The 24,237-nt window shown below is 50.7% G+C and overlaps 1 protein-coding gene across 1 annotated transcript; it reads left to right on the top strand.

Annotated features, from left to right (window-relative positions):
- TMPRSS3 (transmembrane serine protease 3) lies at positions 1-23,325 on the top strand. Its single transcript, XM_017855224.1, is given in 14 exon segments — positions 1-81; positions 515-648; positions 651-692; positions 6,000-6,110; positions 6,978-7,094; positions 7,494-7,617; positions 9,566-9,691; positions 11,243-11,286; positions 12,062-12,227; positions 13,035-13,204; positions 15,042-15,137; positions 18,567-18,712; positions 19,368-19,520; positions 22,449-23,325. Coding segments are annotated over 14 exon segments (1,452 nt in total). The 5' UTR covers positions 1-76; the 3' UTR covers positions 22,467-23,325.
- The last annotated feature ends 912 nt before the right edge of the window (positions 23,326-24,237 follow it).

The following is a 24,237-nucleotide window of genomic DNA, read 5'->3' as shown; positions in this document are numbered from 1 at the left end:
TGTGTTTATGCGAAGCTAGTAATACTGTTGCCTACTATCTCTTCTGTGGTGCCATCTACATTTTTGGGACTCGGGAATGATGTGAGTACCGAAACTACTTATGCTTATGGTAGGTGTACACACGCACAGGGAAAGAATTGCGTTTATGTGGGACAGGTGAAAACAGTCGCAGAAAAGCGATGGAAAGGGCTGTGAGAGGAATTTATCTTCTGAAGAATAACGATATGGTAATTTCTGAATGGTGAGAAGGAATCTCTCTAAAGCAATCGATTTGAAGACTGGTTGGACAAACAGCGGGAAAGTCGTTGTTTTAGCAGAATTAAATTCATACTTTTTTTTTTTTTGCGCTAATTCTAGAAGGTTTTCTGTTATCTGCTGTAGCTCAGACAAAAATGCATTCTCACCAGACGAGTGTTTTCGGTTAATCGATACTGAATGCGCTTTGTGTAGACTGTCGAATTTCAAAGATTTATCGTATGACCAAGATTCACCTGATTGCTACAATTATAAATAGGGGAACAAGTGCTTTCTGTTCTTCCTCGGCTAAGGAGATAGAGGTGGAGGTGGAGCCGGAGGTCAGAGGTCCTGAAATAGTCACCATGGGGGAAAATGATCCGCCTGCCGCTGAAGCCCCCTTCTCATTCCGATCGCTTTTGGCCTTGATGATTTGAAAATAAGTCCTGTTGCACCAGGTAAGTAGACCCAGGTGAGGACCCTGTGATTTCTGACCACACCCCCATGTAGATGACCAGTGTGGCTGACTGTCCCTGTCGGGGAAATATCTCCCCAGCCATTCTGACACCCATAGGCTGGACTTCCCTAGACCTGTGGAATCTCGGGGAGAAGGGGTATTGGAGAGGGGATCGTTTGGTGAAGCCCCTTGCTCTCTCCCTGGAGATGGGTGTTTTCTTCCCTTGTTGGAGGTTTTCAGAGACTGGGGCTCCACAATTGCCCTGTCAATCTTGAAGGAGGTCAGATCCTGGCCAGGAAATCTCTGAGCCCTCCAGGAAGTCCTGAGAAGCAGTGGCCACCAGTTCTTCCGAAAACTCAGGATAAACTGGAGGTCGCCAAAGATATTAGAGGCCTAGATTAAAATCCAGCAGCAGATGACAGAGTGACTCCTAAGAACTGAAGGAAAAAAGTTGGTTTTGTAAATAAGTCACAAATGCCTGGTAAAACAGTGGACTCTCTAGCAACCTATATGGCTAGGATCTTTTTGACCAGAGATGGTCAGGACTGGTCAAAGGGAGCTGTGGGGTTGCTGGTTCTGGAAGTCGGGGCTTGGATGCAGGCAGATTCCTGACCCATTGGTTCTGGGGAAGAACCGCAGGAGCTCTGCCTGAAGTTCCAGAAAGCGGGAGTGGGGATGACCCTAATGATTTCTTTTAAACCACCTGGAAAATTGGCTTGGAGGAGGTTTGGAAAGGATGGGAAGTGGGAGAAGAGGTTTCAAGTAATTGAAAAGACACACTATTTAAAAATATGGCTCAAAATGAGCATAAGTGTCAATGAAAGAAAAAAAAATCTTGCAACCACCTGACCCCCAAAACTTACCTGGTTTTTACATCTGCAAAGTCTCTTCCTGCTTTTGCTCATATGTGTGGTTTCATGCACACAGGCAGGTGGGTTTTTTTCCGTAAAAGGTTTTTATAAATTTTTTCTTATGGAATCACAATATTCCATCAAGTAGATACGCAATTTTCATAGCCATTTGGTCATAGTTTGACCTATAGTTGTTCCTAATATTTTATAACATAAATAATATAAATATTAATAGCATTATAATATTCCTTTCTCTGATTTTTGATTATTTTGCTATGACTACGTAGTGGGGAGGAACAAAAACTTTTCCTTGTAAATAGAACAATTTACGTTAGAAGAATAATTGTAGAAAATTCTACAATTTTCATTAGAAGAACAATTTAGAAAATATAGTTCATCAAAAGGATTTTAAAAAATTACCCACAAAGGCACCATTACTCAGAGATAATCCTATCAGCAATGTGTTATTGAATTTCTTGCCTTTTTCTATTTATATATCTATATTTCCTCTTGCAAGTAACATGTACTATTTGTATTATTTTCAAGCTTTTTAAAACTTTTAACAATATCACCTTCACCTTTCTATGGCATTAAATAATTAAATATTTTCTAGATGTTGACAAACTATGGCTGATGGGTCAAATCTGGCCCACCCCTTGCTTTTGTAAATAAAGTTTTATTGGAACACAGACACACTCATTTGTTCACATACTGTCTGTGGCTGCTTTCATGCCATAACAACAGAGTGGGGTTGTTAGGACAGACCACATGGTCCATAACGTTTAAGTACTATATTTAGTATCTGGTCCTTTACAGAAAAAGCTCGCCACCCCTTTTCTGTATCATCTTGTCCTCCTATAGGTATTCCATTACGTATGCACCTCATTTGTTATTTTATCCGTTCTTTTTTGTGAGTAATTTGTTCTATTTCCTGTGCATCAATATTATAAGTGCCATTCTTCTAAGTGTCCTTGGGGGTCGATATTTGTGTATATCTATGGTGACATTTTGGGATAAATTTCTAGAAGTGGAACTGCTAGGTCAAAGCTTTCATCTGTTTTTGAGCTTTCTGGTGTCTAAGTTTACACAGTTGGGAAGTTTACACAATTTCTACCTCTGTGACTGTAGGTGGGGGGCCATTTCCTTTCACTCCATGTGAATCATTGTGAAGTTGGTACGTAGTTATGTCTAATTTGCATTGTTTGTCATTTTCATTTCTCAAGAAGTCAAAAGCTTTTTTTTTTTTTTTCTTGAGACGGAGTCTCGCTCTGTCGCCCAGGCTGGAGTGCAACGACGTGATCTTGGCTCACTGCAACCTCCACCTCCCGGGTTCAAGCGATTCTCCTGCCTCAGCCTCCTGAGTAGCTGGGATTACAGGCACATGCCACCGCACCCCGCTAATTTTTGTGTTTTTAGTAGAGGCAGGTTTCACCACGTTGGGCAGGCTGGTCAAGAAGTTGTTTTTCACACTTGTGTGCCACTTGCATTCCTTCTTTGGAGAAATACTGTGCATTTCGTTGTTTATTCCAGGCAATGCCCTCAAGGACCAAGTACAGAGGAGATGTGGGGCACCTGCAGTGCCCTCAGGGCAGCCTGGCAGAGCAGGGCAAAAGGGAACTGATACAACGTTTCTATTAAATATCAATCTTTGATTTGACAATTTGGGGTCATTTTCTAAATCTAACTTAGATACAGAGCAGGTGGAAGGCGAAGAGGTCATTGCTGGGGTTCCTGCAGATTTCTAAGTGTAAGACGGAGGGTAGGCATCCTCATAGAGGAGAATCGTTAGTGTGTGGGGGATTGAGGTGTGAGGGTGGAGAGAGGATCCTTTCTGCCCGCTCACCACCACAGATGGGCTGTCCTGGAAGGACTTGGTCTCAGACCCTGAGTTAAAACCACCTTCATTATCATGATGTCATTCATTCATTCATCTAGCACATTTTTGTCAAGGACTGCGGTGTGTCCCCTGCTGTTCTAGGTATGGAGAATGCAGACTCAACAAACCACTGAGCTTGTCCAGGCCTGAAACACAGAGCTTGCCACGGTCTCTCGTTCTCCCTCACTCTGCATTCCTCGCAGCCTCCACATCTGCGACGTGCAGCTCCTATTTCCCTGCTCTTCCTCCATCTCCCGCTCACCCTCCCCTCCGCACACTCTTTTCTCCTCGCATTCCATGTCTTTTCATCATTTTTGTCTTCAAATTCCCTTCTTTCTTAGGCAGCCTCAGCTGATACTGATCATTTTATAATCACACTCCTTATTGCCAGAGGGTGAAGTTGTGAGTCTCCACGGACAGGCAGGGAAAGATCTTTTCAGCTCTTCCATGAGAGAGTTCTTGGCTCAACATGTCCAAGACTAGGAGAAGAGAGGCAGGTGCTAGTCTCATTCTGGACAATTGTATGCCATGGGCAGGCTTCTCTCCCCTTTCTGGATTTCAATCTTCCTAATTTATAACAAAGACAACTTGGGCATTCATGTATTTTCAGGATTGATGAAGTAATTTATGTGAAGTGGCCTGCTCTCCCTAGGAGGGAAGAGTGCTAGTGGGAATTCTTCTGGTGCCCAGAGAGGCTTATACTTCTGTCCAGGCATCTGGATGCTCCTTAGATACTGTTTCCACCAGATTTCCCTGGTTCTGGAGGCAAGAACTGTAAAGGGTCTGAGATGTCACCCTACTTGCAAGCCAAAATTTAGCTTGCTACAGTTTCATGGGTGCTTTGGAAGACACGAGAGTCCTGGGTCGGAGACAAAGGACTCTGCTCCTCACAGTGCAGCAAGGGGCACAAGCATCCTGTTTGTGCTGGCTGCCTTTGCCTTCTCAGTCCCACAGAGGCATGTGGAGCTGCCTACGTGTACACTGCACATGCAAGCAGTTTGCATTGCTGCTGCATATCCCAGAGTCAAGAGAATGCTCATCTTTATAATGGTCTGAAAGCAGACCTGTGCAAACTTTGCTCTGGAGGAAGACATTACATTTGTTAAACTGGACAGTAAACAAACCTGCCTCTTGCTCTGGAGGGAGACACTATCTGTATCTTCCAAGGCTGTTTGCGCTACACACATCCTTGAAGAGATGATCTGGAATGAAAGCTGTCAGTGTCTGTGCACAGCAACTGTGGAGAATGGTGTATCAACATCCTGTCCTCAGCTGGACATGATGGCTCACGCCTGTAATCCCAGTACTTTGGAAGGCCGAGAGGGGAGAATCACCTGAGTCCAGGAGTTTGATATCAATGTGGGCAACATAGTGAGATCCCCATATCTATAAGAAAAAATTTAAACAAACAAACAAAAATCAACATCTTGTCCTTGCATCCCCTCTGGGAGATCCCAGCCCTACCTCTGCCTGCAAGCCCCCTGTGTGGGTTTCACACCCTCCTCTGCAGGGGAACAGCCTTGGAAACTGGGATGCTACTTCCCCTCCATATTAGTGTCCTAGGGCTGCTGAAACAAAGTCCCCAAAACTGGGTGATTTAAAACAACAGGAATTTGTTGTCTTAGTTCTGGAGGCTGGAAGTCCAAATTCCAAGGTGTCATCAAGGCCATACTCCCTCTTAAACCCACGGAGCACCATGCCCTGCCTCTTCCTAGCTCCTGGTGGTTTGCCAATGGTCTTTGGCATTTCTTGGCATGTAGATGCCTTGCTCCCATCTCTGCCTTCATCTTCATGGGCTGACTTCTGCCTGTGTCTCCTCCCATCCTCTTCCCTTCATACATGTTTGTCCCTGTGTCCTGATTTCCCCCTTTTTGTTTTTGTTTTTTGGAGATGGAGTTTCACTCTTGTTGCCCAGGCTGGAGTACATTGGCGTGATCTCGGCTCACTGCAACCTCTGCCTCCGGGGTTCAAGTGATTCTCACGCCTCAGCCTCCTGAGTAGTTGGGATTATAGGTGCCTGCCATCATGCCTAGCTAATTTTTGTATTTTTAGTAGAGATGGGGTTTCACCATGTTGGCCAGGCTGGTCTTAAACTCCTGACCTCAGGTGATCCACCTGCTTCGGCCTCCCAGACTGCTGGGATTACAGGAGTGAGCCACTGCACCCAGCTGTTTTCCCCTTTTTATAAGGACAACAGTCACTTTGGATTAGGGCCCACCCTAATGACCTCTTTTTAACTAGATGACTTTGTACAGACTCTCCAGTCCATCTCCAAATAAGATGCCATTCTGAGGTACTAAGAGTTAAGACCTCAACGTGTCTTTCTGGGGGATACTATTCAACCCATAGCACCATCCCCTCATCCCCCATGGAAGAACCGGGTCAGAGATGGAGCAGGTAGGACTGAACTTCTAAAGAATGTGCCCCATGATTGGTGGCCCTTTCCCTAATTAAGGCACCTTTCTTTGGGCTCAGACTTCTCTGCAAAGAGGGGAGGGGGAATGGATAGCTAACGTGTAAGTTCCATGCCCCTCCAAGTCAAGCTCTGTGGCTTTCTGCTCTTCCTCTTTCTGGTTTTCAGATGCAGATGCCGTTGCTGCGCAGATCCTGTCACTGCTGCCATTGAAGTTTTTTCCAATCATCGTCATTGGGATCATTGCATTGATATTAGCACTGGCCATTGGTCTGGGCAGTGAGTACAATTCATTATTTAATAGGATCTCAAATACCTAGCCAAGTAATTAACCTTTCATGAGCACCCCCTCTCACCCCAGCATTTTGCTGCTGCCCAGCCTTAATTACTGGAGGCAAACATCCTTTTGGTTTGCTGACTTGAAGTTTTATTTGCCCACATGAATGTAAAGCCAGTCTGGGGTGCAGCAAGGGCTGCTGGCCATGCTCATGCCTTTGTCACCAAGGAACCTGCCCGGTTAGGAGTGGCCAAAGGCAGCTGATGAAATAGAATCCTGCAGGTGGAAAGGAGGCACTGACCGGGGCAGCAGGGAGAAGACAAAGCGGCCCATTCAAGCAATGCAGGCACACCAGCTGCTTTTACAATAAGGTGCATGTGACTTTTGAGAAACTGGGTCATTTGGACGGAGGGTCTCTAATAGGGAACAATTTTTCTTTCAAATACCTGAATCGCAGGTCAGTTTAATTCGCCACCTGCCCCACTGTGTGGTCCACAGTTCATTCACTTTTTGCCCTCGGTAAGAGAAACCAGGAAGGCTCAAGCAGTTCTCAGTCAGGACTCCTTGCTCGGCCGGCTCAGCAGGTCGGCCCCCAGCCGTGCAGTTTCTCTCTTGACTTTGAGCCCTCCAGAGTCTCAATTCACCTTGCGTTGTGGTTCCCGGGCCAGACAAAGTGGGGCACAGCAGCCCCACCCCTTGGAATTCAAAACAGAAACTGGGCTACAGGAAACAGGCTGCTGACAGGGATGCAATTTCCACACAAGTTGCGTTATTCACGGGCAGCTCTGTGCCGTGTGGCAGGTGGACAGTTGTTCGTGTGGCACTCTGAAAGAGCTGTTGGTGACTTCCTGCCTTCCTCCCTTTCCCAGTCCACTTCGACTGCTCGGGGAAGTACAGGTGTCGCTCGTCCTTTAAGTGTATTGAGCTGACAGCTCGATGTGACGGAGTCTCAGATTGCAAAGATGGGGAGGACGAGTACCGCTGTGGTAAGGTCATGGCTTTTCCCTGGGGAAGTAGAAGGAAGCAGGTGAAGCCAACCCTGACCCTTCCCATCTGTAAAATGGGTCCAAGTCATTGCCATTTTTAGGCCACGTCCTCAGCTGGGATTGAACTGGCATTTGCCCAAAGACATGTTGGACTGGGGGCACAGAGGGCCTTCCATGGAGCTCTGCCTCACTTGGGGAGACCACAGAAGCAATAAGATGAGACCACCGAGAAGTCTCAGGGGTCCAGAGTCACTGCTCTGTGATGGGGAGGCTGCTGTGGACAAGAAGTGGGTCAGATTTGGCAGAGGAGGGGTTTGAGCTGGCTGTGGAGAAACCCCTGCCTGTGGTCTCAGGGTTCCACCTGCCACTAATGAGCCTTTCTCTCTGCACATTGGCCAGTCCGGGTGAGCGGTCAGAATGCCGTGCTCCAGGTGTTCACAGCTGCTTCGTGGAAGACCATGTGCTCCGATGACTGGAAGGGTCACTATGCAAATGTTGCCTGTGCCCAGCTGGGTTTCCCAAGGTAAGTTAAAGAGCATTTCCAAGCCATGGGCAAAACACAGAGAGGATAACAATGAAGAAAGACAACTACCGTTTAGTTGGGCACCATTGGGTGCTTTCACGCCTCAGATTCCATCCTCGCAGCCACCTTAGGATGCCCGATATCATCCTCACTTCACAGGCAAGCAAACCAGGGCCAGAGAGGCTAAGTGACTTGCTCAAGGCACATGGGAAATGGCATGTTTGGGGATTCTCAGGGCCAGGCCAGGATCGGAGATGCACACATGCAATAAAAAGCTTCAAAGTGAAAAACAAAAAAACAAAAACAAAACCAAAAAACCCTCCAGCTCGTCCGCTTGCAGCTCCTAGAGTAGCTTCCTGGACACTTTCCTGCTTGGTCCTGGTGGTCACATCAGTGTCCATGCATGCTTCCCCAAGAACCCCACAGAACCAACTGTTGAGTCAGAAATTTAGTGAAGACAGAATCATCCAAAACAGTTGTTTAGCAACATGTAGAACAAAGAACTATAACAGCTGACTGTTCACTTTTTAGTGTTTGTGTTGCCTCCATGATTTTTTGCATTGGGGTGACACATTTTTGGCCCAGGCATGGGCCTCCTTCTCTTCCCTGGCCCCTTCCTTCTGACTTCCTGCAGCCCCTGTACTTCCACGGGTTCCCCTAGCAGCCACCTTACTCCTCTTTGCTGTCAAGTCTCAGCGCTCAAAGCAAGCAGGCTGCATCCTGCTTTGCCCTCAAGTAGACGGGGTCATTAAAGCCACACTGCCCTGAGTCCTCCACAGTCTCAGTTTTCAAATTCCATGCATCATATTCTCAGCTCTCTTTCCCCAAAGCCGGTGGAAGCCAAAATGCTCTCCAGCCTCCAGCCCTGAGGTCTGCCTCCTTCTCCCTCCACATCAACTGAGATTCAGAAATGAGCTGCAATTCAAGTTCAATGAGAACAGCAAAAATCATCCACACTAACACCTTCAGGAATTACATATTACTCCTCAGAGACAAGGAGGAAGAGGTACACACACACACACACACACACACACTGCACACACACTGCACACAGCTGAGAGCTTCCCCGTCAGACATTTCTCTTCCCTGCGAAGATCGTGCCTGCTGCCTTGATTACATTTTCCTCAAAACTCAAAGTTGACTGAACTTTGTATTCTACGTACACATCCCATAGCATTTACAGTAAGCTGAAGAAATCCTATTGATAAGCTGGTACGCTCGTCATGACAACAAGCTACTGCACTATGTTTTGTTCATTTCACAAAGAAAGGAGAACATGGCTGTTTATTCACCATCTTCCATCTTGTGACTCTCCAAACATTTGATTCTTTTTTAAAAAGTTGCACGACTTTCTCCACTGTTCTCCAGAAGACCTGTGTCCTGGCACTGTAAACACGAGCTGGGCTCTGGTGTTCGTGGAATCACTTTCTTGTATGTGTTCATCTCTTTCCAGTGGGGCCCCACGCTGGTCCTGGGCAGATAAGAAATGTCTCTCCTGTTCCTCCAACTCATTGTTCTTGGGGAACAACTCAGTGTCCCTGCTTGGGTGCCCCCCGACAATACTGCGCCTATTTCTGTGCTCACCTCCCCTCTGGACTTGCTTCAGGCCAAGCAAAGGGCACTTCCCTGGAATGTGCAAAGAGTGACCCATCCAGGGACATCAGGAGGTGGTCACTCACTGTGTGGCTGCAGCCCGGGGTGGGTGGGCAGGGCCGTCAGGTGCAGGCCAGAAGCGGGGGTCATCCCAGAACACAGCAGGCCTGGAATGAATGCCTTGCCAGGGTGAGTGAACTTCATTCTCTTGGCAAAAGGAAGCCTTTGATGGGTTTGGGGAGACAAAATGACATCTCCCAGGTACAATCCCTGTAATATTGTGACTCGCACATAGGCTGAATGCTTCAAAGGGTAAATTTACCACATTGGGTCTGTGTTTCCGATGTGCTTGCAGCTATGTAAGTTCAGATAACCTCAGAGTGAGCTCGCTGGAGGGGCAGTTCCGGGAGGAGTTTGTGTCCATCAATCACCTCTTGCCAGATGACAAGGTGACTGCGTTACACCACTCGGTATATGTGAGGTAGGTGGTCAGGCAATGCTGTTGTCTGCACGGGTGTCGAGTCACCTGCTGGATTTGTGACACTGTTCTCAACTCCACAAGGACGTAAGAGGCATACGTGTGTTATCTCAGATGGAAGGTGGGAGTTGGCCACCTTGGTGAGACTGGTGGATGCACCAGACTGGGGATGGGAGAACCTGGTCCCAACTGGGCAAGTATGGCCCAACAAAGAAAGGGAAGGAAATAGAGTAGAAGGATAACAGTGCTGTGCATGTGACCAAGGTACTGTCACATGACAGGCACTCTGGGTGTGTCTGGGGAGTGAAAGCAGGTGGGGAGGAAAAGAGGAAGGGAGGGAGGGAGGGAGGAAGGAAGGAGGAATGAAGGAAGGAAAGAAGGAAGGGAGGAGGAGATGGAAGAAGGAAGGAAGGAAGGGAGGGAGGAAGAGAGAGAAGAAGGAAGGAAGGAAGGAAGGAAAGGAAGGAAGGAAGACAGGAAGGAAGGAAGGGAGGGAGGAAGGGAGGAAGGAAGGAAGGAAGGAAGGAGAGAAGGAAGGAAAAGAGTAAGGGTAAAAGGAAGAAAAACAGAAATTAAGATAGAAATTTATCCTACTTTGTTTACTAAATATTTTAGCATTCATTCTTTAATTTACATGTTTTCCCCAACAACTCATGGGGAAGGTAAAACCAGGTGTCCTTAAATAACCATCAGGTAGCTGAAACCTACAGGGACCACCTGCCTTGCCCCAGGTTAGACCGTACATAGCAGATACAGCCAAGAGTTCTGAATCCAATTCCGTATTATCTTCCTGACACCTTGGCCCAAACCCTAAGATGCGCGTTTTCTGCTCCTGGAATGACAGGCTTATTGGTCTGTCCATCAGGGATGAACAAGCACCTGGGACCCACATGCAGTCTGGAGGGACAGCTCATGTCTTGGGTGCTAAATCCACAGTCTGGTGACACTAGCTTTCTCTTGCATGAGGAGCTGGGGCTCAAAAGGCAGAAAACATGACAAAGATTTTGGGATCCTTTTCCCTTCACTATAAGAAAAAGCACACACCCTGGTCTCCACCTGTGTGTGGGGTTGGGGGTAGGACTGTCAGTTTTGGGGCAATCATACTTTGTTGCTCTGGGGAAGGAGTCCTCTGCCAGGTGTGTGAACCCAGGCTACAAGGGGTCCTGGAGAGCTTGCCACGCTGTCCCTTGGGCACTCTTGTGTCCCCAGGGGTCAGGAGGTGGAGAACATTGAGCTGAATCGCCACGCAATGACAGCGTGATATGTTGATAGAATATATCTCCTTATACATCCTTTATCACTAGCTATCTAAAGCTTAGAAATACAGAACAGCCCATTGCAGACACAATACTTCACTGTCAGTCGAGTGTTTTAGAATGAATTGTGTGACCTCATCCTCATTTTTTTTTTAAACATAGACTAAAACTGTAATCTATATTCAAGAGAGGGGGAAATAGAATTTATTTCTCTGTTACCCTAAGATTCAGTTTTTAAGAGTGTTCCTTTCATAGACCTGGGGCATTTTTCATGGAGCCTACTTTTCCTCCACTTTAGGGAAGGATGTGCCTCTGGCCACGTGGTTACCTTGCAGTGCACAGGTAAGAGTTCTAGAAAGGCAGGGGTCCCGGGTAAGCAAGCACATGCTGTGTCCTATCTCCTTGCCCTCTGAGTCCTCTCTCCCGTGGGGCTCTGTGTCCCTTCCTCCTGAGTGCCAGGTGGGAACTCTGTGTACCCCTACCTGCCGGACGAGGGGAGCAGTGTCATCCTCACCTGTTGGCCTCACCTGTCAGGTGGGGGAGACAGCCAAAGCAACTCATTAGCAGCAGACAGGACCAAGGCCCATGATGTCCCATCGCTCTGTAGAGCCTTGAGTCCCTGACTTAGTACCCACTTCCTCCTTACACGTGCACAGTGCTCACTCCAGGATACTCGGGCAGTATCTCTCATTCCTGGCAGAGGGGAGTGTTCACACCGCAAGGGTGGGGTCTGGAGCAGTCAGGGAGGTGCATGCACCTGCGGCCATGAGGAGGGGGCTGCAGAAGGTTCCTGCCTGCTCCTGACATTCCAGGGTGTTGTCATCACTGGGGGAACAGGATGGGGAGTGGCACTGCCAATGCTGGGCACTGACCAAGTAGGGCAGGTGCTTTTCCCACCACATCCCCCACAGCACCCACCATCCTCAGGTCTCCCCAAGAGCCTGACCACCTCCCCTGCTGAGCTCCCCCTTGTAGCACTTTTCTTACAGCTGCTGTGAGCTCTGGGAGGGTGGGGGGCAGTGAGGGTGGGGAGAGAGGAGCAGGTGCATGGTGGTGACACCATGTCCCCCAAAGAAGTCTGCAGGGTAGACCCACAAACCCTTGTTCCCTTCCATAGCCTGTGGTCATAGAAGGGGCTACAGCTCACGCATCGTGGGTGGAAACATGTCCTCGCCTTCGCAGTGGCCCTGGCAGGCCAGCCTTCAGTTCCAGGGCTACCACCTGTGCGGGGGCTCTGTCATCACGCCCCTGTGGATCGTCACCGCTGCACACTGTGTTTACGAGTGAGTGCTGCTGACCTTCTTCCCAGATCCTGTTCACTTCTGGGTCATGTCGGGGCGGGGCTGCTTTGGGTGGTGAGAAGCAGGTCCAGAGGGAAGACAGAGAGACCAACCGCCAAGTAATGTCCAGTTGGAGAGGTGAGAGGTGCCTCCAGCCTCACTGTGGACCATCGTCATCGGCTGGTGGTGACTGGTGACCTTGAGCTTGTTTTCAGGATTGTAGCTCCTACAGAAAGGACAGACAGAGGAGGAAGGAAGCTCTTGTGCTGGAGGAAACCCACAAAAATGAAAGGACCTAGACCTTCCTGTAGCTAATTCCAGTGGACCATGTTATGGCAGAGACAGGGTGAGATGGTGGTGAGGGAGGCTAGAGGGAATATGTTGGGGGCCAGGTACTGGGTCTCTTCTTAAAATCTCAGGAGCTTAGAGTGCAAGAAAACTGCAGAAAAGACTTCCAAACACAATGATTCTCCCTGATATTTTTACCCCCAATTTTGTTGCTGTTTGATGAAGAATGGGCCCTGATAGACTCCTTGCAGTGAGCAACGTTGAGTTCAGCCCTCAAATGCCAAGAAGACCTCAGAGGTGCCAAGAGTGAGGCCTGTCTGGGAAACACATGGGGTGTGGCTCTGTGTTTCTGCAGGGCATGAGAGTGCAGTTACATATACGGCATAAACAAGCAGGGTGATGGGACCACCTCTTGCCTGATAACCTCTCCCACCATCTTCCTAGGTTTTCAAGACACCTGAGGTCAATGAGTTCAGTGGTCGGACTTTTCCTGTGCTTCACCTCTTGCTCTTCTCATTTCAGCTTGTACCTCCCCAAGTCATGGACCATCCAGGTGGGTCTAGTTTCCCTGCTGGACAATCCAGCCCCATCCCACTTGGTGGAGAAGATTGTCTACCACAGCAAGTACAAGCCAAAGAGGCTGGGGAATGACATCGCCCTCATGAAGCTGACTGGGCCGCTCACGTTCAATGGTACATCTGGGTCTCTATGTGGTTCTGTGACTCTTCCTTTGTTTCAAGAGGATTTGCAATTGCTCAATGAAGCCGTCTTATGATGGCTGCTTTATAATCCTTGTCAGATATTAATAATTCCAACTCCTGATTCATGTTGGTGTTGGCATCAGTTGATTATCTTTTCTCATTAAAGTTGTGATGTTCCTAGTTCTTGGTATTTCACGTGATTTTCAATTGTATCCTGGACAAGGTGGCTATCATGTTTGCAGATTTGAGTCCTACGTACCTTTTCAATGTTACCCTGTTTAAATGTAGTTTGTAGATCCTGGCCTACAGAATGAATCACTGATGACTCTGCCAGGTAGATTGGTGGGTTGTGGTTCCAACCATATCTTAACTTTAGAGCCTTCGTGGGCTGTGTGCTTTGTCTGGTGCCACCTTCTCCCTGTTGGTGCCACCTGGAGGCAGGAAGAGCTTCTTGAGGCCAGACCACCTGGGGCCTCTAGGTGGTGGAAGAGAGTCATCCATCTGTAGGGACAAAGAGCCCTTCCCTGTCCAGATGCCTACTGGGGATGCGTCGCCTCAGCCAGTGCCACCCACCTGCCTGTTTTCTCCAGGTAGAGGGGCCATCTCGGTTGAGAAACAGAACCTCCCAGGCTGGCCAGGTGGTGTGGTGGCATCCTCTCATTTCTTTACAGGCTGAAAGATGCTGGGCACCCTCAGCTCCCTGGAAGTACAGAAAAGTTCTCTCCCTACCAGCAGCTCCTAAATACCCTGTTTCTTGAAAAAGTCAAGCCCTGCCCTCTGGACATTACGAAAATGCCAGAAGAGACACACCTGATAAAACTTGCAAACATCTCGTAGATGCAAACAAAGTACTAGGAGACTACTCTCAAATAAATTAAAGCCCTTTCTCCTTCTCAAGAAAACAGGGAGAGCATAATAAATAGGTGAATTCCCTTTTACTGGAGCAGAATCCTGGCCTGAGACCAGCTGCAGGCTCTACTTGGCAGAGTCATTATTGCGTCCATCTCATGGACACGTAATGCCCGAAAACAAATATTTCCAGAGAGGCAGGAAAATGGTTATGGTGGTGCCAGTTTGCCAACTATTATTAATGATACTGGTTATAGGAAATGAGGTGCCAGCACTTGTACTTTGACAAAAATTCGAGTGAGTTCTTTCATTCCTTCTCTACCTCTCCATTACTGTGCTGCACAGAAAAGCTTGGGGGAGTCTCAGGGTGTGTTCACATGAAAGCCTGAGGTATGTGCAGAGCACTCTGGCTTTGAGGGAGGCCCATAGGACCCAGCTCTACACACAGGCAAACTTGTCGTCTCTAGATGTCCCAGGAACCTTAGCAATATTCATGGAGCCGTGTTCTATAAGCAACACATGTACTGTGATCTAGACCAGGAGTGGGCATGTGCTGGCCTGAGGGCCAGGTCTGCCCCATTGTGTTTTGGTAAATAGACATTTTACTGGACACAGTCACACCTATGTGGGTACCTATCACCTGGGGCTGTCTTCATGCTCCAATGGCAGCCATAGAGACTGCACAGCCTACGAAGCCCAAAACATTGACTATTCAGCCCTTTCCACAAGAGGTGTGCTGACCCTGGTCTAGGCTCCCTCACTCTGCCACGGTGGAGGGCTGTTCTACAGTTTTAAGTGCTCTGGGAGTGGTGGATGGGGTAAGGGGCTCCTGCTGTGAGTTGATCGTTTTCAAGGAACCAAGGGCTTGACCTTCCCTTGGGAGATGGTTCGTGCTCCTCTGAGACAGAAGCACAGATGAGATGGTTTTCTTGGACTCCTGCTTCAACTGAGTTGAGAACTACTGTTTCCTTTCAAACAGAGATGATCCAGCCTGTGTGCCTGCCCAACTCTGAAGAGAACTTCCCTGATGGAAAAGTGTGCTGGACGTCAGGATGGGGGGCCACAGAGGATGGAGGTCAGTGGGCTGAAGCCAAGATTTTGAGCCCGGGAACCCAGAACCCAGAGGGCTGCAGAGGGGACTCCCCCAACGTTCCAATGTGATGTTCCCATGGGCTGCCCAGATATGCCGGCCAGGGAGTGTATGTCAACTGCTCAGGACACAGTCAGCAGAGGAGCTGTGGGTCAGGAGTCACGGTTCCACTGTTGTGGGGACAACATGACACTGCAGACCTTCTCAGGAGAGAGTTAGACCTTCTCAAACACAGCAGATGTTTCCCTTCCCCTGCCCAGACCCCCCACCTCGTTAACTGAGGACATACAGAGCCCACCTAGACAACACTCCCAGGCTTCATTCAGAACTCAAAGATTTGTTTGTGAAGCCTCTTTGCCTTGTGGGACTTTGGAAGATGTGTTCTTTCATCCTACAAAGAGCAAGTGGAAGCAGCAGCAGATGAGATTGCTGTAATAATAAGGGAAGCAGGAGTGGCAGTAACCATAGTCCATGCAAGTGAAGCCTGGGTGCCTTTCCTTAGTGTGGGCACAGAGCTGGTCACAAGTCTTAGGTTTTTCCATCAATCACTTTCTTTGTTAGTAGGAAGAGGATTCATTTTCTGTGGCTGCTGTAACAAATTCTCACAGTCTGTGTGCCTCAAAACGATGGAAATTGGCCAGGTGTGTTCGCTCACACCTGTAGTCCCAGCACTTTGGGAGGCCAAGTCTATGGGATCCCTTGAGGCCGTTAGTTTGAGATCAGCCTGGGCAACACAGAGAGACGTCATCTCTACAAAAAAATACAGAAATTAGCCAGGCATGGTGGCATGCACCTATAATCCCAGGACTTTGGGAGGCCAAGGCAGGAGGATTGCTTGAGCCCAGGAGTTTGAGACCAACCTGGGCAACATGGCAAGACCCTGTCTCTATAAAAAATTAGCCTGGGCTGGGTGCAGTGGCTCATGCCTATAATCCCAGCACTTTGGGAGGCTGAGGCAAGTGGATCACTTGAGGTCAGGAGTTTGAGACCAGCCTGGCCAACATAGTGAAACCCTGCCTCTACTAAAAATACAAAAATTAGCCAGGCATGATGGCACATGCCTGTAATCCCAGCTATTCAGGAGACTGAGGCTGTAGAATCACTTGAACCCAGGAGGCAGAGGTTGCAGTGAGCCAAGATCACGCCATTCCATTCCAGTCTGGGTGATGGAGCAAGACTCCATCTCAAAACAAACAAACAAACAAAAACAAACAAACATTAGCCTGACACAGTGGTCCCAGCTACTCAGGAGGCTGGGGTGGGATTGCTTGAGTCCAGGAATTCTAAGCTAAGTGAGCTGTGATCATGCCACCATACTCCATCCTGAGTGATAGAGTGAGACTTTGTGTTTAAAAAAACAAAAATTAAAAAACAACAACAACAGCAAATAAGGAAAATGTGGAGATTTATTTCCACATCCAATTGTGGTGTCTGTAGGGTGGTTTTCCTGGAGGCTCTGACCCATTTCCTTGGGTTCTGGTGGCTGCAGCTACACTGGCGTTCCTATGCTTGTAGCTGGATCTCCAGCCTCAGCGTCCATCCTCTTGTGGCTTTGCCCCTTGTGTCTCTGTAGCTCAAACTTCCCTCTCCTGTGTCTTATAAGGTCACCAAGTCGTTGGATTTAGGGTCCACCCTAAACGCAGGGAGATCTCATGTTGAGATTCTTACGTTAATTACATCTGCAAAGACCCTATTCCAAATAAGGCTGGGCTCCATAGTGGCAGGTAGGCATATTTTGGAGGGGCCCACAGTTCAGCCCAACACAGGAAGTTCAGTGTTTTCCTCTCAACACCGATTACTTGAGCCCCTCGCCCTGCTGAAGGCACGCAGGGGCTGACCCGGAGGCTTCGAGTCTGCGGGGCCTACCTATCCCCCGCCCACTGGCAGTGCTGCTCAGCTGGCCGAGGGCACTCAGAGCTCTCTGTAGTTTCCAGCCCACCCATGTGGTCCAGGCCCAGCTCTGAGCCATTGTGGCTGGTCCAGGGCCCTTCCAGCTTCATCAGAACCAGCACCCCTGCTGTGTGGTGGGAGCTGGGAGACCAATCTTTGCTTCCCTTCCTCTCATGGTGGGCTCTCATTCAGGACCACCCCGCCCACCAGAGTCATTCTAATGACACTGGGCTCTGAAGAGGAGGCTGTGCAACAGCTTCATCCTCCCAGCAGATTCTCCATCCTGCTGCAGATTTGCTTCTCGCTGTCAATCTGCTCTGTCCAGCACAAAAGGTCCAGTGAGCCCCTGTTCTGATGCGGCTTCAGCCCCAGCCTGTGCTGGAATCTTCTCCCATAATGCGTTGAGCTGTTTTGCCACATTCCAGGCAGGAAGCTGAGTGTCTTGTGATACCATGTGCTCCTCAGAGCAGCCCCTCAGGGTCCTGTCATTGTGTGATTTTGTTGTCTCCATGAAATCTATGGAGTCTTTAAAACATCAAGATGCCTGGGTCACATAAACCAGCTAGGTTGGAGGGGTCCATCGCTCGGTGTCGGGGGTGTGCTTGGCCCACTGCAGGTGGATGGAGTCTCCTGTGACTGTTGCAACAAACGACCCCAAATTCGTGGCTTAAAATGACACAAAGGTATCATCTCATAGTTAGGAAGGTCACAGGTCCAAACTCAGTCTCAGGGCGCTGGTGTCAAGTGTGGGCTGGGCTGGTTTCTCCTGGAGGCCCTTGGGGAACCTGTCTCCTGCCTTCCCCAGCATCTGCGCTCTGCCCGCACTGCTTGGCTCGTGCCCCTCCTTGGTCTTCCAGGTCAGTAGTGCCGCATCTTCTAATCTCTCTCTGACTCTCTGACTCTGGTCCCTGCTCTGTCGTCACGGCTTCTCCTCCGGCTCCTCCAAAGACCCCTGTGACTTCGTTGGGTCCACTCTCTTACTCAGGATCATCTCCCCGCTCAAGCCCTGTCCCTCAATGCACCTGCGATGTCCCATTTGCCCTGTAAGGTGACACAGTCACAGCTTCTGGGGATTGGGGTGAGAATGTCTTTGGGGGTCATTTTTCTGCTGACCATCCCAGAGTTCACAAAGATGCTGAGTGACCTTCCTGAGCCTCAGTTTCCCTCCCATAACTTGGGGTGCTCTGATGGCTGATTGGGCTGGTGCCCTGGGGAGGTGCCTTGGCCACTGTTGCCCCCCTCCTCCTCCACTTTGGACACTTTAGGAGAGTCGGTGGCCCTGCCTTGAAGCAGAGTGACCCCTTGCAGCCACCTAATAGGTGGGCAAGCTCTGGGCGTGACATGCTTCAAGACAGTGGGAGTCTACTCGTCCCACCAACAGGGCCCTGTCCTTTTCTGCTGTTGCATCACACCAGGGAGCACCCCCCTCATCCCTCGTTCCCTCGTCCCCCTGATCCCAGCACGTGCCCTCTGTGTTTTGAGCCAGACTTCCTTCTCACACACCTCCCCTCACTTGCATTGAAGCAGGTGATGCCTCCCCTGTACTGAACCACGCGGCCGTCCCTTTGATTTCCAACAAGATCTGCAACCACAGGGATGTGTACGGTGGCATCATCTCCCCCTCCATGCTCTGTGCGGGCTACCTGAAGGGCGGCGTGGACAGCTGCCAGGTACGGGGCCACAGCAGTGGGTGGTGCCATGGCAGGGTGACCCAGCCCTTGGGACAGGCCGTTGCCAGCATTTCCCTGTGACAGAACAAAAAGTAAATTTACAGGGCGTGGAGAAGAAATTTGCTCAAGATATCACTCCTTTTCCTGGCTGCCAGGCCTATGTTTACCCAGTGATCTGGCTCTGCGTGGGTGCTGGGTGGTGGGAGGGGTCTCGTGCTGCTCCCCTCCAATTCTGACTTTGTGGGGGGCCACAGGGGAGGTAGGTGGCAGGGAACCAGTGAATCTGGCCCTCCAAAAGCTGCAGTGGGTGGGACTCCAGTTCTACCAGGTGGATCTCAGGTCACCTGAGGGCCCTGGCCAGGCAGACCCTCCCTCTCACCAGCTGCCTTGAGCTACAAAAGGTCGGGGTCTGCATTCTGGAAGGAACACATAGCTGGAGGCAGCACCCCAAAGGGGTCCAGGGACATCCTCTCTTGGGAATGCTGTGTCTGGAAGGGCTGGTGGGTTTTCTTCTGTAACCTGGGTGGTCCATTGTGACATCATGAAGGGGATCCCAACTCCACAGCAAACAGCCTCGCATGGCAGTCTGTCCCCAGAAAGCAACCTCGCATGGCAGTGCCTGTCCCCCAACCTTTGCTTCTCTCCTGTCACCCAGGGGGACAGCGGGGGGCCCCTGGTGTGTCAAGAGAGGAGGCTGTGGAAGTTAGTGGGAGCGACCAGCTTTGGCATCGGCTGCGCTGAGGCGAACAAGCCCGGGGTGTACACGCGCATCACCTCCTTCCTGGACTGGATCCATGAGCAGATGGAGGTGGGTGCAGCGCCCCCAGGCTCATATTGTCCCTGGTTTTTGACCCCTAGGGTTCATTAAATGCAACCCTGGCCTTGCCGTAAAGAACCAGGGAGTGACCAAGTGGTTGTCAATTCAGCAGCAGTGATTTGGTGACCCCAGGGTGTCAGACGCTTGTACTGAAAACAGAGATCACAGCTAGTCCTGGGCAGCTCTGGGTGGGTACAGCCTGGCAGGCAGAGGAGCTGGGGCCGGGAGGAAGAAGGAGCCTCATGACATGGGAAAGGAGGAGGCAGTGAGGAGAAGCCCCTGCTGGGATGGGGATGGGTCAGGTGTGCCCCTGTGTGCCAGGAGCAGGGAGAAAATGGGAGGGGCCGAGGGGCTGAGACAGTTGGAGAGAGGACCCTGCCCGACCGCTGAGGGGCGGGAACCTCCCTGGGAGCCAGGGATGTGAGGCGGTGTCCGCAGTCAGGAGGGGCTTGGAGAGCTCTGCACTGGTGGTGTAGGGGTGGGGGGTCCTGGAGGGGGAGGGGTGGAAGTGGGAGGGGCCTACAGGGGGGCACCGAACAGCGAGGCTGGCTTGGCAGGACCCGGGCATGGAGGGGAACGCTGAGACGGTGGAGGAGGAAGAAGGAGGCTTAGGGCTTCGCTGGGATCCTGGCAGGTGAACGCAGAGCCTGTCTCATGTGGGCGCTGGGGAAACATTTGCTGACTTGATCTCAACGTCTCTCACCCCACTCCTTGGGATGGTTTTAAACACAGGAGGTCCTCACTCAATACGGTTGATGGGATCTTGGAAACTGCAGCTTTAGGAGAAACAGCGTACACAGGCCCTCCAGCAACGTCCTTGCTTGCAACATAATTTTGTTTTAAAGTCGATGAGAAAAAAATTGGTTTCATTATACATCATTTTGCTTAAAGTTGTAGTTTCCAATAACTAACAATGATGTCAAAGTGAGTACGGTTTTTTTCCTAATTCAGGTGAAATTTATATAACATACAATTCACCATTTTAAAGTGAACAACCCTGTAGCATCAGCACATTCCCAGGGCTGTGCAGCCACCACCTCTGCCAGTTCCCAGCATTCTCATCTCCCAAAAGACACGTGGCACCCTAGAAGCGCGCAGTTCCTCCCCACTCCACTCTTCTCCCCAGCCTCTGGCACCCACCAGTCAGCTTTCTGTCTCCAAGGCTCAAGGACCTTTTTAAAAACGTTTCATTTGAAACAATTGACCATGAAAGGACATCAAATGCTGAATGTGCCTCAGGCATTAATTCCCATTTTGCTCTCATTGATTTTGTGCTTTAAATGAGAAACTACAGAACGGTGCTCACGGCAGAGGGCGAGGCCTGGGACTGAGACCTGGGCTAGTTTCACCTTCAGCACTGCTGCTTGCAGCCCTGAGCACAGTCACAACCCTCGCGGCGTGGTAAGGGCTGTGCTCCAGCTTGGTGGAAAGTGCTTGCTCCTGTTCAACTTGCTGGGAGAGGCAGCCTGGCCTCGTCCTGGGCACTGAGTGGCCTGCAGTGCTCTTCAGTACAAAGCTCAGCTCAGCCTGCCCGCACTGTAGAAAGGACCAGGATGGACAGCTGAATGGGGGACCTCCTCACTGTTCAGGGTTCTGTGGGAGCCTGGGGCACAGGAGGGTCGTGTGTGCAGAGGGCAAAGGGCAGGAAAGGAGAAGCTGGTCCTCTGCATGGGTCTGCGGAAGCGTTCACGGGACACAGATCCCCAGGGGCTGAGCACTGAGCTGGTGAGCCTAAAAGTCCTCCTTAAGACACTGAAGGTGCAAGGCAGAGAAGCCCACTCCCATGTCCTCCAGCTGTCGTGGGCGAGCTGGAGAAAAACGTTCAAAATCAGCTTGGGGAGCCCGCTCACAATGGTGCCACGACGGGGCCGCCTCAGCCCCTCCCCTGTCAGCACCATCCTGGGCCACAGAGCCTGTGACCCTCCCTGTACTACAGCGGAGGCGACCTGCATGAGGCCCCCAGCTAACAAGGGCAGAGTGTGAGTCACATCAGATCCCGACGTGGTTCTCCAGCGCGACTGCACAGCGGAATCAACAGATCTCAAACTTAGGGGTGCAGAAAGCTCTCTCAGGCTGTTTGTTAAATGTGAAGATTGCAGGGCGTTTCTCCAGAGTCTGATTGGGAGGTCTGGGGTGAAGACCCTGGTGAATTTGTTGCACGGGGGCTTCAGGGCACACTGAGAAGCCCTGGGAGGGTCTTGGAGGCAGTTTCCCCTATTGTGGTGAAGCTGTGGGAAGCTGTGGTGGAGGAGCTCGTCTGTGACGCTGGCTCCGGTGGTGCCTGGAGCCCCTGCTCCTTGCACAACGCCTTAGTCATCTGCTGCCTTCAACCCACTAGTGCATGTGTGAGATGCGCGGCCTCAGACACACCCTTTCCCAAGTCCCTCTTCAGACATCCTAGGGGAGACTCAGAAGAGATTTCCTTTCCTGGGAGGCTTTCCAGTGGGCCCGCTGTGCGTTTCACTTGTTCCGTTGTGAGGAATGTCAACGGGAGGGCCTTCCGAGGACTCAGTCTCTTGCGGGGAATTGTCCCGTGTGCTAGTTGGTGGCATGCCCGCGGCCTCATCTTCATTTTCATCCAGCACTTTTCTCTATCTAGTTGAGGGCTTAAAACAAAATTGTTCTGACTCAAACCAGAACTTAGGAACACAGTGCCGAGACCTAGAAGTTTCCTATGGAAGTGACGGGACGGTCACAGGGCAGAGATGGGACCTGCAGATGCTTTGCTGGTCGGAGCTTTTCCTGCCTGCCTCAGATCCGCTCAGAGCTGGCAGCCCCAGGGGGAGGCCAACCTTGCCTTCATTGTGGAGAACAGCCTCACAATTCCTGTAGGGCAAAATGCAGGTGCCTGTTCCGTCACCATGATGGACGGACGAATGGAAGTGCTAAAAACAATAACACCTTTGTTTTCATTTACAGAGAGACCTAAAAACCTGAAGAGGGAGGGGACAAACCTGAGTTCCTGCGGTGATGAAGACAGCCCAATCCTCCCCTGGCTTCCCGTGTGGGAACCTGCACATAAGCAAACACCCTCAGAGCTCTGCGTCCCAGCACCAGCAGCAGGCCCGAGAGAGGCGCCCTTCCATCGGATTCCAGCACAACCTTCCAGCTCCTTTTTTTTGTGTGAGATGGAGTCTTGCTCTGTCGCCCAGGCTGGAGTGCAGTGGCGAAATCTCTGCTCACTGCGGCCTCTGCCTCCCGGGTTCAAGTGATTCTCTTGCCTCAGCTTTCCCAGTAGCCGGGACCACAGGCACCTGCCACCATGCCCAGTTAATTTTTGTATTTTTAGTAGAGATGGGGTTTCACCATGTTGGCCAGGCTGCTCTCGAACTCCTGACCTCAAATGATGTGCCTGCTTTAGCCTCCCACAGTGCGGGGATTACAGGCATGGGCCACCATGCCCAGCCTCGTGCTCCTTTCTGATCTTCACTAAGAACAACAGAAGGAGCAACTCACAAGTGCGGCCTTTCCCCCTGGTCCACTTGGCTTTCTCTCTAGGGGTCTTGCAAAATTCCTGATAAGATAAGCAGTTATGTGACCTCATGTGCAAAGCCACTAACAGCCGCTCAGTAAAGACGCACCGGCCCAGAACTGCACAATTGCGGTCATTGCACGTTTTTATCCGTAGGGACCAGAACCAAACCCACCCTTTCACTTCCAAGACTTGTTTTCACACGCGGGGAAGTTAATCTATGAATGACTCATTTAAGGCATGTTTTCATGATTCTTTGTAGCATTTGGTGCTTGATGTATTATCGTCCTTCGATTCCAAATAATATGTTTTCTTCCCTCATTGTGTGGCGTGTCTGAGTGGACACTGACTGGTCATGTGAATCAAAGTCATCCACTGAATTCCAGAGGCTCCATTACCGTCATCTCTCCTGCGTGCACTGCGCATTTGGCATTCTTCTGTCAGAGCAGGTTGCTCAGCAGATTAGCATCGGCTCATGTCATACACAAAACCCAAAAGCAGAGCAAGGCCAGGCAAAGTAGTGGGTGTGAGCAGTGGCCGGAGGGAGTGAGTGGTGGCTCGAGGGTGTGAGGCCTGGATGGAGGGTCTGAGTGGTGGCAGTAGTGTGTGAGCAGTGGCCGGAGAATGTGAGCGGTGGCCAGAGGGAGTCCACGGTGGCCAGAGAGCGTAAGCAGTGACTGGATAGTATAAGTGGTGGCCGGACTGTGTGAGCCATGGCCGGAGGTTTTGAGTGGTGGCCAAAGGGTATAAGCGGTGGCCGGAGGGAATGAGCTCTGGTTGGAAGGAGTGGGCAGTGGCAGGAGGGCGTGAGCAACAGCCAGACGGTGTGAGGGGTGGCCGGAGGGAGTAACCGTAGTTTGAGGGAGTGAGCAGTGGCCGAAGGGTGTTAGCAGTGGCCAGAGGGTGTGAGTGGTGGCTGAAGGGTGTGGGCTGTGGCCAGAGGGAGTGAGCACTGATCAGAAGATGTGGGACCTGGACAGAGGGTTTGAGTGGTGGCCGGAGGGAGTGAACAGTAGCCGGAGGGTGTGAGTGGTCGTTGGAGGGAGTAAGCCCTGACTGGAGGGAGTGAGCAGTGACCAGAGGGTGTGATCGGAGGCCGGAAGGAGTTGGCGGTGGCTGGAGGGTGTGAGCAGTGCCTGGAGGGAGTGGATGGTGTCCAGAGGGTGTGCGCGGTGGCTAGAGGGAGTTGGCCTTAGCCACAGGGAGTGAGTGGTGGCTGGAGGGTGTGAGCAGTGA

Source organism: Rhinopithecus bieti, unplaced genomic scaffold (genome assembly GCF_001698545.2).
Source record: "Rhinopithecus bieti isolate Rb0 unplaced genomic scaffold, ASM169854v2 scaffold_40803, whole genome shotgun sequence".
Lineage (NCBI taxonomy): Eukaryota > Metazoa > Chordata > Mammalia > Primates > Cercopithecidae > Rhinopithecus > Rhinopithecus bieti.
This window is presented reverse-complemented; position numbering and strand designations above follow the sequence as displayed.